The sequence below is a fragment of the Elaeis guineensis genome, chromosome 8 (assembly GCF_000442705.2).
Source record: "Elaeis guineensis isolate ETL-2024a chromosome 8, EG11, whole genome shotgun sequence".
NCBI classification, from domain to species: domain Eukaryota; kingdom Viridiplantae; phylum Streptophyta; class Magnoliopsida; order Arecales; family Arecaceae; genus Elaeis; species Elaeis guineensis.
Window position 1 is genome coordinate 119,333,020 of NC_026000.2, and position 15,002 is coordinate 119,348,021.

General features: G+C 35.2%; 1 protein-coding gene across 3 annotated transcripts in view; it reads left to right on the plus strand.

The window, feature by feature from the left end:
• The window catches only part of LOC105049737 (histone-lysine N-methyltransferase, H3 lysine-9 specific SUVH4), a 52,307-nt gene that overhangs the window by 11,295 nt on the left and 26,010 nt on the right, over positions 1-15,002 (plus strand). For all 3 annotated transcript variants that reach the window (XM_010929479.4, XM_019852579.3, XM_073242449.1), the window contains 3 exons: positions 1,726-1,824; positions 3,575-3,624; positions 13,065-13,153. In XM_010929479.4, coding sequence (XP_010927781.1) covers positions 1,726-1,824; positions 3,575-3,624; positions 13,065-13,153 — 238 coding nt within the window. The remainder of the gene's footprint in view (positions 1-1,725; positions 1,825-3,574; positions 3,625-13,064; positions 13,154-15,002) is intronic.

Here is a 15,002-nt window from a genome sequence, read left to right on the forward strand (position 1 = left end):
AACACATATTTTAGCCTTTTTTGCTGTTTGAACTTCGAACTGATGTTTTCGAAATTTGGTATACGAACTACTAGTCCATCATGCATTGGCAAACCTGGTCCATAACCATTATAGTTGTTTCTTTGTCAATGATTTTTGCTGTTTGAACTTCGAACTGATGTTTTCGAAATTTGGTATACGAACTACTAGTCCATCATGCATTGGCAAACCTGGTCCATAACCATTATAGTTGTTTCTTTGTCAATGATTTATTATTAGATTGCAAATACATGTACTATCATGAATTTCCGAGTGAAGCTTGCATTGGACCACTTGCTTTGTACCATATAATGGAATTGTTTCATATGTGGTGACATTCCCTATGACAGATACTTCCTATTTCATCATCTTACAATTAAAGCATTTCAATATACGGAATGGACCTATTTTGTTGGCAACTTAATTTTTGGTTTGCTTGTACTAACATGCACCTTGTAAGTGAATCCATATGTCTAGAAGGTGGCGTTTAGTTCGCACACTTGGGCTATTGTTTTGCTTGTGATGTAATTACCTAACTTTCTCTTGGTTTTGCTAAATTAGTTTTTAATTCATCATTGATGAGCAACTAGGGCAATCTCATGTGATGTTATTACTAATAGAAACCAATATAGCACAACCACCAAGTTTGTGATTATAGCATGTCCAAGAAGCAAAACATTTGTTTTTTATTGATTTTACACTCACATGTAACTATCACTAAAATATTCAATAGTTTCTGACCATTTTGGTTTGCTTGATAATTGATTGTTTGCTTCAAGCCATTATGAATGTTAAATGGGTTTCTATGGGAAATAATGTCAATCTTCTTTATGATTCTTGTCCTAATAAATATACTTAGGCACAAGGTCCACAATCTCGGTACCGAGTACCATATCATTACCTTACTAGTTCGGTATAGTACGGTTGGTATGGTATGGTATGCACCCTATATCGAAATAGCTCTCTAACCATTTTTTTTCAATTTTTATCTCGGTACATCTCGATATAAGTTGGTACGCTTCAGTACGGGTCATATGCACCTTAATACGCCTTGGTACAGGTCGGTATGCCATGTTGTGGGGTAGTATGACTTGATATAGGTTTGTACGGGGCTTGCACTGACTCGAAGTTGAGTTTCATATTGGCTTGATTTCTAAGTCACTCATGATTGCGATATGTGAAATTAAAAGTGTCGATTCATTTGTCATTTCTATAGTAATGCTCTTTTGCATGATGCTTTAAAATGAATAACTAATTTGTTTTGTTTTCATAGTAGGCAACAAAGATTCATCTCTATTTACAATGCCTTTTGCATCTTTTATGATATGTTTTATTTACTTGTTGAATGTTTTTAACCTGAAGAACTTACTGAATTAATGATAAAACAATTGTAGAACAAACAATTGTAGAACAAGTCCACTAGGAAACATTTTATTAACAATAAAAAGCACAATGATGCACCTTAAGGTATTGGATACTTATTCTTATAACTTTTTAAAACCAATTTGTAATTTTCAACTTCGCTTGATGTTTTCTTCTATTGTTTACTACTGCTGGTATTACTAGACTCCCAGGATTAGTGAATAGGGAGAGCTGAAAAATTGCATCAATGTTGTTTGAGACTGGCTCGTCTTATCTCATTTGTCATGTGCATATTTCTATTAGCTGTTTTGGATTTGCTTTAATACTCTATTAATCTATCTGCAGGTCAATAAATATTGGGCTGAGAAAGGTATACGTGGATTTACAGTATTTAAATACCAACTAAAGCGGCTTGAGGCACAGCCAACTTTGATGACCGGCCAGGTTTCCTTACCAATTTATTTTTCGCCCCTCCTATTTGCCTTTTCTCTAAGTAGATTTATTGATTATGCTCTTTTGCGAAAGTAAGTACTGGGTTGAGAAAGGTTTCTCTGTCTTTTTTGCTGGCAAAATAATAGGAGCATGCACCTACCCTGCTTTAGAACAAGGGAAGAGGAGGCCTCATAGGGGTCAGGCGGTGGCCGTGGCCTGCGAGGGTGCTGGCAACTGGAGCATAGGACCTGCAGCATAGCCACCAGCCTGAAAGCAAGTAGCAGAGCACGGTTGCTCACGGGCAGGTGTGGAAGTGGTCAGGAAATAGCACCTAATGGGGGGGTTCTTTGATCTGATCAAGTCCGGGCTCTAGTCACTTGTTGATGGCTAGGGCTCTGGCATTGGCCAAGGGCCGATGCAGGGGAGAGTCCGAAGGGTTTGTCGATGAATGCCGGTGATGGAGGAGGCGGGAAAAATGGGAAAAGTTGTTGGTCTTGCCAAAATAGAGGGAATAGAGGGAATTCTTATGGTCTAATTCTGGCAAAATCTCAGCCAGCAATGAGCTAAGATACAGGGGAAATGGGGAGAAGGAAGATAGGGATTTACCTGGGCTTCGATGAGTGCTGCGGTCATGAATTCAGTAGAGATACAGTATGACATGCTCGTAGTAGAGAAAGGAGATAGGGAGAAAGAGAGTGAAGAAGAGAAGAGAGAGGGAGAGGAAGAGGAGATTGTGGAGGAGAGTATTCATGTGAGAGAAAGGAGGAACTGGTTGGTGATCATCGAAATCGGGGAAGGGGAGGAAATAGGGGGAGGAGACCAGCAATTTTGTGATCTCCTCTTGCTCACCTTCCCAAAACAGTGAGGAGGAATCAACTGCCAGTGAAGGGTCAATGGAAAAAGGAGGGATGATGGGGGATTTTTTGGCAGATTTACAGCCCTCTTTCCTTCAATAGACATGGCTAGGCGAGTTGATTTTGACAGCTTGGTATCCACCTTGAGTTGACTTGGCTCGATTTAGTCAAGTCGGTCGGGTTACTACATATATGGCATCATAAATTTGATATTTCATGCTTCTAATCATTAAGTTTGGAATAAACTTGAAGCATGATTGACTATTCTGGATATATCAATCTTGCTTTCCTTTTAGGCAAAACATTGCAGGAAAAAGTATTCGAATATCCACAAATGATTTTAAGTATATGATTTTTTTCGCATTTAGTTTTCAACTCCTAATACACCAATTTTCTTTTTCTTTGCTCTCAGAAGTTAAAAAACCCTGCTGGGATTTTTCTGGTCCGATGTGTTAATGTTTCATTGGACAAATAAGTGAAATCGAAAGGTTTCAAGATTCAAATAAAACATAAAAAGGGTCTTTTAGTATTGCAACTAATGTTATCTTTGATAGTGCTTTATAGATGCCATTTGCATTATTCCTCTTTATACTTGGTTACCAAAATGTGCATTTTATAGAGCCACCGTCAAAAAATTGGCGACTTTTCTGACTAGCTTGTCACTCCTGTTTTCACACATCTTGAGGTGTCTCTATGTATAACTATGCAATAGTGCAGTTTATACTGGGGATATCTTCAACATTGCGGAGGTATAGGGACAGATTTATGATTGTATACTGTTCATGTTAATGTTTAGTGGGGGCATTTATATTTGTTTTCTGAATTTTATAAATATGCAAGGACTTCTTTGCCCATGCTTTGTTAATTTGTACTTATTACCCTTATCTACTTGTTTCTACCAATTTCAGGTTCTCTTTACTCGTGCACAAGCTCCTACGTCCATCTCAGAACTACGTGGGTATGAAATGAATACTTTAGTGTTCCACGAGCATGACACATGTGCATGCACGCATGCGCGCGCGTGCGCGCACACACACACACACTCTCTCTCTCTCTCAGGAGCCAGGGTAAGAAGGATCATTGCTTGGGTGCAATTGTCTTTTAAATAATGATGCTGTAGAATTTCTAGGATATTAAAAGATGTTAATAAAGTCGATATATATAACATTGGTTATGGCAAGAAAGACAATGTAAATCTGGATTGCTTTTTGATCAGGTTAGTCAAAAAATAGCACTCTTTGACTTGTATGCTAGGCAGTCTTCTTTACCTGTTTTCATGAAGTCAGCTGCTCCATAGTTTGTTGTGTATGGACTTTGTATCCTGCTAAGATTCTAAAATATTATTTTACAAAAAACATGTTAGATACTATGTATGAATGATTTCAGCTCATATGTAGACTTCAAAATGCAATGTTGTAAACCGTAAACATTGCAGAACTGAAATGTTTCAGAGTTGAAGTTTGAATATAACATGTCAATGTATGATACAGTCAAATGTTACAAAAAGGTGGGTGGGCTTGCTCACTAAATTACATAGTCCATTTATGCTTGTATGCTGGAGAACTCTAGATGCTAATGAACTTTTTGCATTTAAGTGCCCATTTTCTTTAAAGTTTAAACCATCCTCTCACTATCATCTGCTTGCATGTTACTTGTGCGTGTAGCTTATCTATAGCATAATGAAACATTTAAGTTTGATGCATCTTTTGGGAATCAATTTTTTCATATAAAATCAATTCATTCATGGATGAATCTAATCAACCAAATGGCTTGTCAGAAATATGAGTATTTTATATCGTCAATGTCTAGGTCATGAAATGTTTCTTGGTCCCTCACTGGCAAGGTGTTAAGTTCCATGGGATGGGACTGTCCTAATTTTCCTATGGAATGGGATGCGCCAATGTCCCGCCCCATTTCGATATTTGAGATAGAGGATGTCCTCAAGACGTCCTGATCGGGATGTTGGGATGCTGGTAGGACGGCCCTGTCCCAATGTGTGGGATGGTACCCCATCCCGATGTCCTGCGGGATGTTCTGTTGGAACCTGAATCTTCGTCAATTGGAGCATTGTCAAAACTATATTTGGTCACCAAAAGAGTCATGTCTATTATAGTTTTTAAGCAAACAAATAATTGGCATCAACCTTTTAGAGTTGGTCACAGCACATTTAAGTAAATAGATTTTCTAAGATGTATATAGGTCTCTCCCCTGTCATTGGGAACAGTCTGCTGTATTCGTTTGCATTGCCTCTTGGATGTATAATTTTTTTACTCAAGGGTATTTGTTATGTTTATGATTTACCAGGTGCCTCCCGACCTATCAATGACTGCATGAACAAATTGGTTACCTTGTCATGGACTTCAAGTACTAGTCTAAATTGTTACTATTCAGAAACTTTAATGTTGTTAAAAATGTGGTCACTGTAAATTTAGATATGGCATTCACTAGATCGTGGTCAAGTTTGGTTCCCTAGGTTAGAGTACTAGTCTTGGCACTTTTGGTAATTTTGGCTGCTATCGGCCATTTCATTCAGGTTTTTGTAGTTTTGTCCGGAAAGTCAGAAAATGCAAGGGAAGTTAGCTAATACCTTTTTACAGTATCTTGATATGTAGGATTATAGTTTTTGTAGTTATGATAGTTGTAGCTGAAATTGAACTATTTTGCAGCTAAATGTGTTAAACATATGTCAAGAATGTTCTAGTATCTTGAAAATGAGTACCAAATATCACTCAACAAATTGTAAAGCAACAAGACAAGTACATAACAGTAAACAATTAATTAGATATACCAATTTTGTACCGCAAGAGTGTACAATTAATTATCTATCTAAGGAAAACTTGTTTATGGATATTTCATTTGATTACTCTTCTAAACAAGAATAAACTAGTCAAGGCATTTTATATTTTTATAACCAAACTAAGCACATTTTCACTCAATCATTTTAATAACCCATTTTATTTAGAAACAACCCTGGTAAGCTATTTCATTATAGTTCATTTTGACAATTTGTCTAAGCAAAAAGGGTGCCAATGGATTCGTGAAGTCGTTCGGTGTTGGATACTAGAGTCACCGGTTCAAATCTCCGCACAAGCTGATTTTGCTTGGGTTTCCTCCAATGTTACCTTGCCAAATGTCTAACTGTCCTTAAATGTTGGTCATGACAACCTCAAAATCTACGTAGGTGACATGGCATGCTGCACACTCAAGAACAAAGAAGGGAAGGAAAGCTATAGATGCTATCTAACAAACAAAATGGAATACCCATGAATATTTAAGTTCTTTAATTTATTTGCTAGGTTAATTTAAAGTTATTTATGATATGTCAAGATACTTAAGTTGATAATTAACCATGACATTTTTATACTTCAAACATAATGGATCTTTCACATAAAATAGTCAATACATTTATTATAAGTTTATATTAAAACCTAATAACACTTTGCTTAAGCTGCCCATATATTTTTTATAACCTTGTTAACATGGACACTTCAATTCAAGCATCCATGAAACCTTGATGACTTTATATTAAAAGCAAAGGATACAAAGTCTCCAACACTTAAACTAAGAGTCTCTTGCATGACATTGCAAACAAAAGGCGCCAAGTTTAAACACTTTTTGCTAATACCAGGAGGATCTTATAGAGTTTCTAGCCATGTCATGTTGTGCTGTGTCCAAGTTGAATTTTGAGTTTTTGATTGCTTATGTGCATGTAGGTTTTGGTTGCATGATGTCAGAGATAATATAATTTTTCAAAAAATATTGTGATTCCATGTATTCAAATTGATTCGTGTAAACCTTTCTTCCATCTTACTAAGCATTAGAATGCAGCAAAAATTGACAATTGAGGATGTTGAAAAGTTAAAAAATGATGTTTAGCATGAATTGTTTTTTACAAGGTTCGCAGTCTTGGGTACTGGACCCTGTACCAGTGCCATCCTATTACAGTGTCAGTATGTGGTATGGTACATGATGGTGAGGTGTATTAAGTATTGGTATGGTACTAGATTGCGTACTAGTTAATGCTAGTGCAGTATGGTATGCCTGGTATGGTAGGGTACTAATAGGTACGGCAAACCTTTTATATATATATATATATATATATATATATATATGATGTTTAAATTTACAAAATATTATACATTTTAAATTGCATTCGATCAATTAGTGGTTGGTCCCAAGCTGGATGAGAAAAGTGGGGGTTCATGTTGGATTGACAACCTATCGTATAAATATGTCAATAACTATAAAATGGACAATAATTTGATATTTATGAATGAGAGCATCCTTGTTCTTTGTGACGTGCCATAAGCTAACCTAGTTGCGGTGAGAAGTAGGCAATAGTTGTTTTCGTCATTGTCTATAAGCACCTGCTACAATGTGACGCAGTTGTGGTGACTTATAACAAGGCTTGGTTAGGCCGGGAGCCATAAATTACTGGCTACAACATGACCCGGTTGGAGTAGTGAATGAGCAAGGGTTGGTTCAGTCTTTGCTTATAATCCACTTGTTAAAACTAACCTGGAGCACTAAGGGGACGAGAGATTGTGTCATATAAAGAAGGTAATTATATTGAAGAAGAGAATTAGATTTGCTAGTTTGAGTATTGGAACTTTAACTGAAAATGGTAGAGAATTAATGGATACAACGGGATGTAGGAAAGTCAGTATTGCTTGCTTACAAGAAATTAAATGGAAAGGTAGTCAATCCATGGATATGGGGATGGCCATAGACTATAAGGATAATAATAAAGATGTAGGAACAGTAGTGGATAAGGAAATAAAAGAAAATTATAAATTAAAGGGGAAATGTGATAGAGTAATATCTAATAAATTAGTTTTAGATGAGGAGATTATTAATGTAGTTGGTACTTATTTACTTAGGCACCACAAGTAGGCATGGAGGAGAGGATTAAGCAACAATTTTGAGAAGAAATGGATGGATTGGTGCAAGGTATTCCTGAAGGAGAAATGATACTTGTAAGTAGTGACTTAAATAGGCATGCAGCGAAGAACAATATGGAATATGCAAGAATACATGGAGGATTTGATTTTGGGGACAGAAATTTATGAGAGAGTCAATTCTCGAGCTTGCAATAGTTATGATTAGGCAATTACAAACACTTATGTTAAGAAGAGAGTTCCGCATTCAGTATCCTTTGAATGTGGATCAAATTCATCACAAATAGATTGTTTTTTATCAAAAGAAGAGAGATTAACATGTAAGGATTGTAAGGTGATACTAGGAGAGAATTTAATTAAACAACATAGGTTAATAGTCTCAGATTTATACACCAAGTACAAGAAGAAAAGAAAAAAGAATGTAGGCATCTAATGTTAAGATGGTTGAATTAAAAAGAGAAATAATATATCTTTTAGGGATAATTACTAAAGGAGAGAATTTGGAAATTGAGGATGGAATCAAATAAAATGTGGGACCAAAAGGTCAATTGTATTAAGAGGGTAGCTAAAGATGTTTTAGGAGAGTCGAAAGAGGAAAAATATATAAATAAAGAAACTTGGTGATGGAATGATGAGGTACAAGATGCAACTAAAATAGAATAGATTGATTTTGAACAATAGCAAAACAGTGGCGAGGATCCTAAGATATAAGGATGTTAAAAAAGATGCACAGTGTTTGTAAAGTAGGGCTAAATTTGTAGCATATGATAATGTATATGCTATATTGATTTTAAAAAGTGAATGAAATTCATAAAATAGCTAAAGCTAGAGAGAAGAAATAGGTAAAGTTAGATGCATTAAAAATGAGTACAGTGGGATATCGGTGAAAGATGAGAAAATTAAGAAAGATGGAGATATTATTTTCAAAATTTGTTAAATGAAATTTTACTAAAGAAATTTTCATTAAAGAAGTACAGTGAGGGATAATCAAATTAAGATTCTATACATACAATTCATAAAAGCAAAGTTGAGATAGTCTGAAAAAGAATGCAAAAAGGTAAGGTATTAAGGCTAGATGAAATACCTATTGAGATTTGGATGGTTATGGGAGATGTCATGCTAAATCGGGTAATTTACTTAATAAAGTCTAAAAAAACCATGAAAATGCTAGATGATCGAAGAGAAGTATTGTCACAATTATAATAATGTACAAAATTGTTCTAATTATTGGAAAATTAAGCTTATCAGTCACTTTACGTATTTATTGAAAAGGGTAATTGAACAAATATTAAGAAAAATAACAAATATTTCAGATAACCAATTTAGATTTATGCTTGAAATATCGACAATCTTTTCAATTAGACAACTGATCAAAAAATATAGAGAGGAAGGAAAAGCATGCATATGGTATTTATTGATTTAGAAAAAGCTAATGAGGGGCTTTAAGAAGCATGGGCATGCAGAAATGACATATTGAAATACTTGAGGACATATATTGGGCTGTCAACCATTGTTAGAAGTTGTTGCAATTAGTCTATTTCTAGTTACTATAGGTTCACATCAAGGATCAACAATAAGCCCATATCTTTTTATACTAATTATGGATGAGCTTACTACTAATAATCTGGAAAATGTGCCATGGTGCATGTTATTTGCAAACAATATGGTATTTATTGATGAAAAGGGAAACATATTAAATACTAAATTTGGACTTATGGAGGAAAATATTTGAAGATAAGGGCTTTAAAAATTAGTAGAACAAAGATAGAGTGTATGGAATGTAATTTTAGTGAGGATGGAAATGAAGATGTTATGCTAGAGGTGCAATTTATGACCCGACTTGTCAACTTGAACCACAACTAGGTCAATTTAAGCAAGTTTGGGTTTGGCATAAATAGATGTGCATCAAAATGGATCAACCCATCTAGACTTGTTTATTAAATGGATTGAGTTCCAGTTTAGATCTTTGACTTGTTTAACCTCTTGACCCATTTAGTAATTGGATTGGGTCATGATCCACCTATTTTACCCAAGACCAATTTATCCTGGTTAAGACCTACTTAACCCATTTCTGTCCCATTTAACTGGACTTGCTTAAGCTTTTTTAATCCGTTTAAACATATTTAACCTGTTAAAAGCCCACTTAACTTGGTTAACACATTTATCTTGATTCAGCCTATTTTGTGAACAAGTTGTGCAGGTCGGGTCAGGTTATCTATTTCATAAATATATCAGATTTAGATTTGCATTGTTATCCTATTTAATGAACTAATCGGGTTTGGGTTGCCAACTTTTGACTCGATCTGTTTTCGACCAAACTTGACCTGATTGTCACCTCTATGTTATATGATTTAAGATTAATGACCAAAAGATGCTAAAAAGTGGCTGTTTTCATTACTTAGGTTCTATTGTATAAAAAATGTGAAGATAGATGCATATTACGTATTTTAATTAGAGTTGGTTTGATGAATTGGAGAAGTACTCTTAGAATATTACATGAAGAAAAATATTATATGACATAGTAAGGCCTGCCACCTTGTATGACTCAAACTGTTGTGGAATAAGGAAAGCACATGGAAATAAGTTGATCATGGCATAAATTGGAATGTTAAGGTGGATCTATGGAAAAACTAGAAAAGATTAAAATAAAAATAAATATATTGGTGAAATTGTAAGAGTTGCATAAATTAAGGACAACGTAGTAAAAAATTGATAGTGGTAGTATAGACATCTACAGCAAAGATTTGAGGAGACTCCGGTAAGGAGAGGTATTGGATCAGGGTTATGTATACCACGTAGTGTATGAGGCTCGTGCCAGCTAAGGGTATCATGCGTACAAAAGGATACACCACAAACACCCTCGGTACAACATTTTGACCTCCAAATTCTGGTTTCATTTTTATTATATTTTCTTATCACAATGTTGTGTTTTTGCAAGGAAGAAGGTGGAAATATGGAGTTATCCTTGTTGTCATTTTTTGTGTTGAAGTTAAAAACATGCATATTTATCGCATAAATCGCATAAAGTGGAATTCAAAATACATGTAATACATATAGTATTAAGATTAGTATTTAACAAAGAATTAGGCTACTAAAAATCATGGATCTTGTATAGAAAGGGCTAGTGGATCGATGTACAACAAAGAAGTTTAGATGTAGCTTTACTCATTTGTCTAGAAAACTAAGCAATGGGGTAATTTACAATATCAAAGGTAAAGCTAAGATTTTATCTGTCCTATTGTTAATTTTTTGCCCCATTTAGAGATGGCTTACTTCATTCATCTTAATATTCTTCTAACTGTTCCATTGTGTCATTAATCAGTAAGGTCTCAATTGTTTGATATCATATTACTTTTTAAACTGCTGAAGTCGGCGAGGTTTTAGAACAATAGTATGTAGTAACTTAGTTTTTTAAAGAACTAAGATGGGAGGAAATCTAGCCAAAAATTAGGTAAGGATAAGATTCGATCTCATATTATTGGTAGCAACCCCCAGTAACTTTTATCCAACTGCACTATATGGCATCCTAAGCTAATTTTTTTGCTTATTGACTCATAAAATTTTACAAACTATTATTAATTATGTTTTGGTTTTAACTGATCATGGAAAATGTTACTCATTACTGTGCTCAGTAATGATTGGAGGTCTCTTTCTTATTTTTGTGTTTGAATAAATCCTTTCATTCTAAAACTATATTTTAAATTGAGACTGTAACACATTTCTTGTTGAAGGGATTTTATCTGTCTACATGCTTGTGCTGAAGTAATTGTTGGAATACATCAACTTTATTGATTCGTTACATTTTTAACATTCTCTATGATGTTGAATTTTGCTCCTAAGGTCTTGATGTCCTCCCATCCTTTCTCGTTATTGGAGACATGAACTGACTTCAAGATCTAATCTATATAACTGCTTATTATTTATTTTATTGCTAAATTTTTTAACTTCATAGTGCTACTAGTTACTATATAAAATTTTCAAGTAATAATTATAATGTCTTTTAGGCATTTTTTTTGATTTCAGAATAGTGTGCAGCTTATACAGCATTTTAATGAATTCAGGCCCACCTCAAAGCCTCCAAGATCAATTTATTGATAAATACATTCTTCCTTCTTTCTCTCATTTTCACCTTTGAATAGTGATAAATGTGTATGGAACAAGGTAAAAGAAGGCATCCATGGTGGTACTGTGCTGTACAGTTCGGTCCATGATTTGCTTGGGGCCATGTTATTCGCAAATTGGCCTCAATTTGTACCCAAACTGCTTGATCCATGGCGGTTCAAGCAGTTTGAGTGCAGTTACGGTGGTTCCTACATGTATTGACCCATCCACTTGCAAAGAGGAACTTCTTTTGGTATGAACAAGGGGTTATCTAACTGATACATTCCTAAATCCTTGGCTACAATCAAGCTGTTAACTTGGTTGATAATTGGTGTCTTGATAGAGCTTATAGCAAATGTATTTTTTTAGATTGCCGTATGTATCAAAGTGCTATGCTCTTGCAAAGTTGCTTTTATGTTTTGAAAGCGATAGAAGCATTTTTCCTTGACCAAGCCAAACCTGCCCTTGGAATGATAAGTAAGTCCCTTTATTTGGCATTTTGAAAGTTTTGTCATACAATTCAAATTGGTATGCTTTTCTTGTAGGATGTTTTGTGGTTGGTTTTAGAAATATGTCTATTTAAGTTGCTTTTCATTAGTTTAATGCACAATCACACACACACACATGTATGTGTGTGTGCACCCATTTGGTTCGTGGGAAGAGAAGGGAGGAAAGCGTGGTCAACTAGAAAATGAAGCAACCCTTTTGTTTAATTGGAGTTTTCAAAGAAGAATGATTGGAAAGTAGCATTTCCATGGGAGTAAACTTTCCATATTTCATGGAAAAGAAAAACCCATATGGGACATAGGTTTTTGGCTTTCCCATAGGAAGGGAATTGGGATCCTCAATCCCCCCACAACCACCCCCCCCTCCACCCCCCCAAATGCACCAAAAGTGTCCTTAAAGTCATGAATAGAATGAGATCAGATCTTTTCTTTTATTGAGAGTATAATAGGTATTTTACACAGTTTTTCCAAAAAAGTAGATGCTCAACGAATATGAGGCACTTTGGAATGTGTCACTTTCCGATGGTCAATGAAACATGCCAAAACCATTTTTTCAGACATTCTCAGGGATGAACTTCCTAGGAAAAACATTCCAATAAGGAAAAATTCTTGTGAACCAAATGAGCCCTTTATGTTAATACGTTTGTTTGATGTTGCCGTCCTTGTAGACATTATTATTTTTCTATTCATTTCTGCTTTATTTCGAATTTGATTTCCCATTATTTTTTTTACTGACTTTCTGTAAAGTTTATTCTAAACTCAATCATCATGGTTTTTAAAACCATTTAACTTATGTACAATAGTGTACCTTTTGTTAGACTTTCTTCCTTGGCATTTCACTTCTTTGATCATGGACTAACACATATTTCTTTTTTTTATTTTTTTGTGGATAGCTTGGTCTGCGAGGATATTAGTGGGGGCCAAGAAAAGTTCCCTATTCCAGCAACAAATGTGGTTGATGATCCACCAGTTGCTCCTACAGGCAAGTTATGTTATGAGTTGTTTTATGAGTCATGATGTAGGATTCATCATCACTGCATTAATGTAGGATGAATCTCGTGACATGAATTTTGAAATGTTCTTATGCATGGTATATGTTTTTCATTTAAGTACAATTGCAACTCTTGGTCCTCTTGCATTTTGTCCACTGATCATTAACACAGCCATGACAATAATTGAATAGGTTTAGCCTATTTTGATGAATAAATAAAAAAAACAAGTTAGTAAAGGCACATCCTTGATATCTAGTATTCATGTCATGAAAGGCAAGAATTTGAATAGATGTACACATCACCAAGGCTTCAAATTCTGATATTGGACCTTTTATCGATTTTTTTTTTGTCAGAATGATATGATACTGGGTCACGACACATGGCATGGGACTGCATCCTGTGGATTCTGTATTGATGTTGGAAACCTGCTAGAATGATATAGCACTATTTGTACCTTCACATTTTGGCAGTATTTGAAACCTTGCACATCATGGATTTGCCATGCACTTAAGTAGTCTAAGGATATATCATAGGCACCACCAATATGTTGGTCCAACGATCAACATTAAGTTTGCTGTCATAAAATCACGTATTGCTAGAAATGAGAAATTATACAGAGGAGACTAGATAATGAAAAATGCTTAGATTCTATTATGAGAAAGAAGGGAAGGGATGCAAATTTGGTCGGTGAGGTTAGTTAAAATGCTAAGAATAAATAATGGAAGTCACACTAGAGGGATGAGACCATTTGCAATGATTCTAATATTGAAAGGTGTAGAAAGATGGAAGGAAAATGGGTATGAGACAGAAATGAGAAGGAAATAAAGATAATTTATAGGAAATTGTAACCCCTCTTCATGCCTTCATATGATGAATGAATAATTGTATTTTCAAATTGAACACTATAAAGATGAGGACAATGGATCACTAAGGTCTAGATCCCATCGCCTTGATCTTGTTTGATTAATCTTCCTTGTAAACGATTATATGCACACCAAGTTAGGGGTAAGTTGAAGGGTACTTTGTTGCATAAGCTTAAAATGAAATTGACTCCTTGGCTTGGAATTCAATATTATGAGATGGAGGGTTTATTTAATTGCATCAAGCTGAAATTTTTCATAGCTGGAAACACATGTTTGTAATTATAGAAATCCTAATTACACAGTAGTTATTTTGTAAAACATGTCAAAGTTGTTTGGGTGCGCATGTATTTCAAGAACATTATTATTTGGTTGTTAAGTGAGAGATCCTTCAACCTCGCTAGATTGTTACTTACCTCAAAATCATTCTAATATTGCTGTGTCTTGGGTCATCTTTGGCTAGTGGGTAATGATCGAGTCTAGAGCGCATGTCTTGGCCCCCGATGCTAGTTCCTTATTCTTCATCCACCAATTCCATCCCTCCATCATTTAGTTTCTCCTTGTTTGATCAATAACCTCTATTGTTCCTCTATGCTTTTGTTAATTGTTGTTCAATGACAACCAATTTATGGCTACAACACAAGACTATCACCTAGTTGTTCTTACTTCCCCTTTCCTCCCCAAATCCACCTATCATCATTTTATTTCTCTTCACCAAATATCTTGAAATCCCTCCCCCTCTTTATGATGATCAAAACCAAGGTCTGCTTACCATCTCGAACTAGGTGGCTTGGGGCGTAACAAACTAGATCGGCCAGAACTTGGGATGGTTTGTCTACCTGATTTGGTCCTAAGTCAAAACTGGCTTGGATTGTTCCATTTTGCTTGGTTTTAAGGGGTTTCGGGTAGTTCCGAAGCCGACCCTTGTTTTAAAACACTTCCATCCCCTCTCTCCCGGTCCTCCTCACCTCTAGCGTGG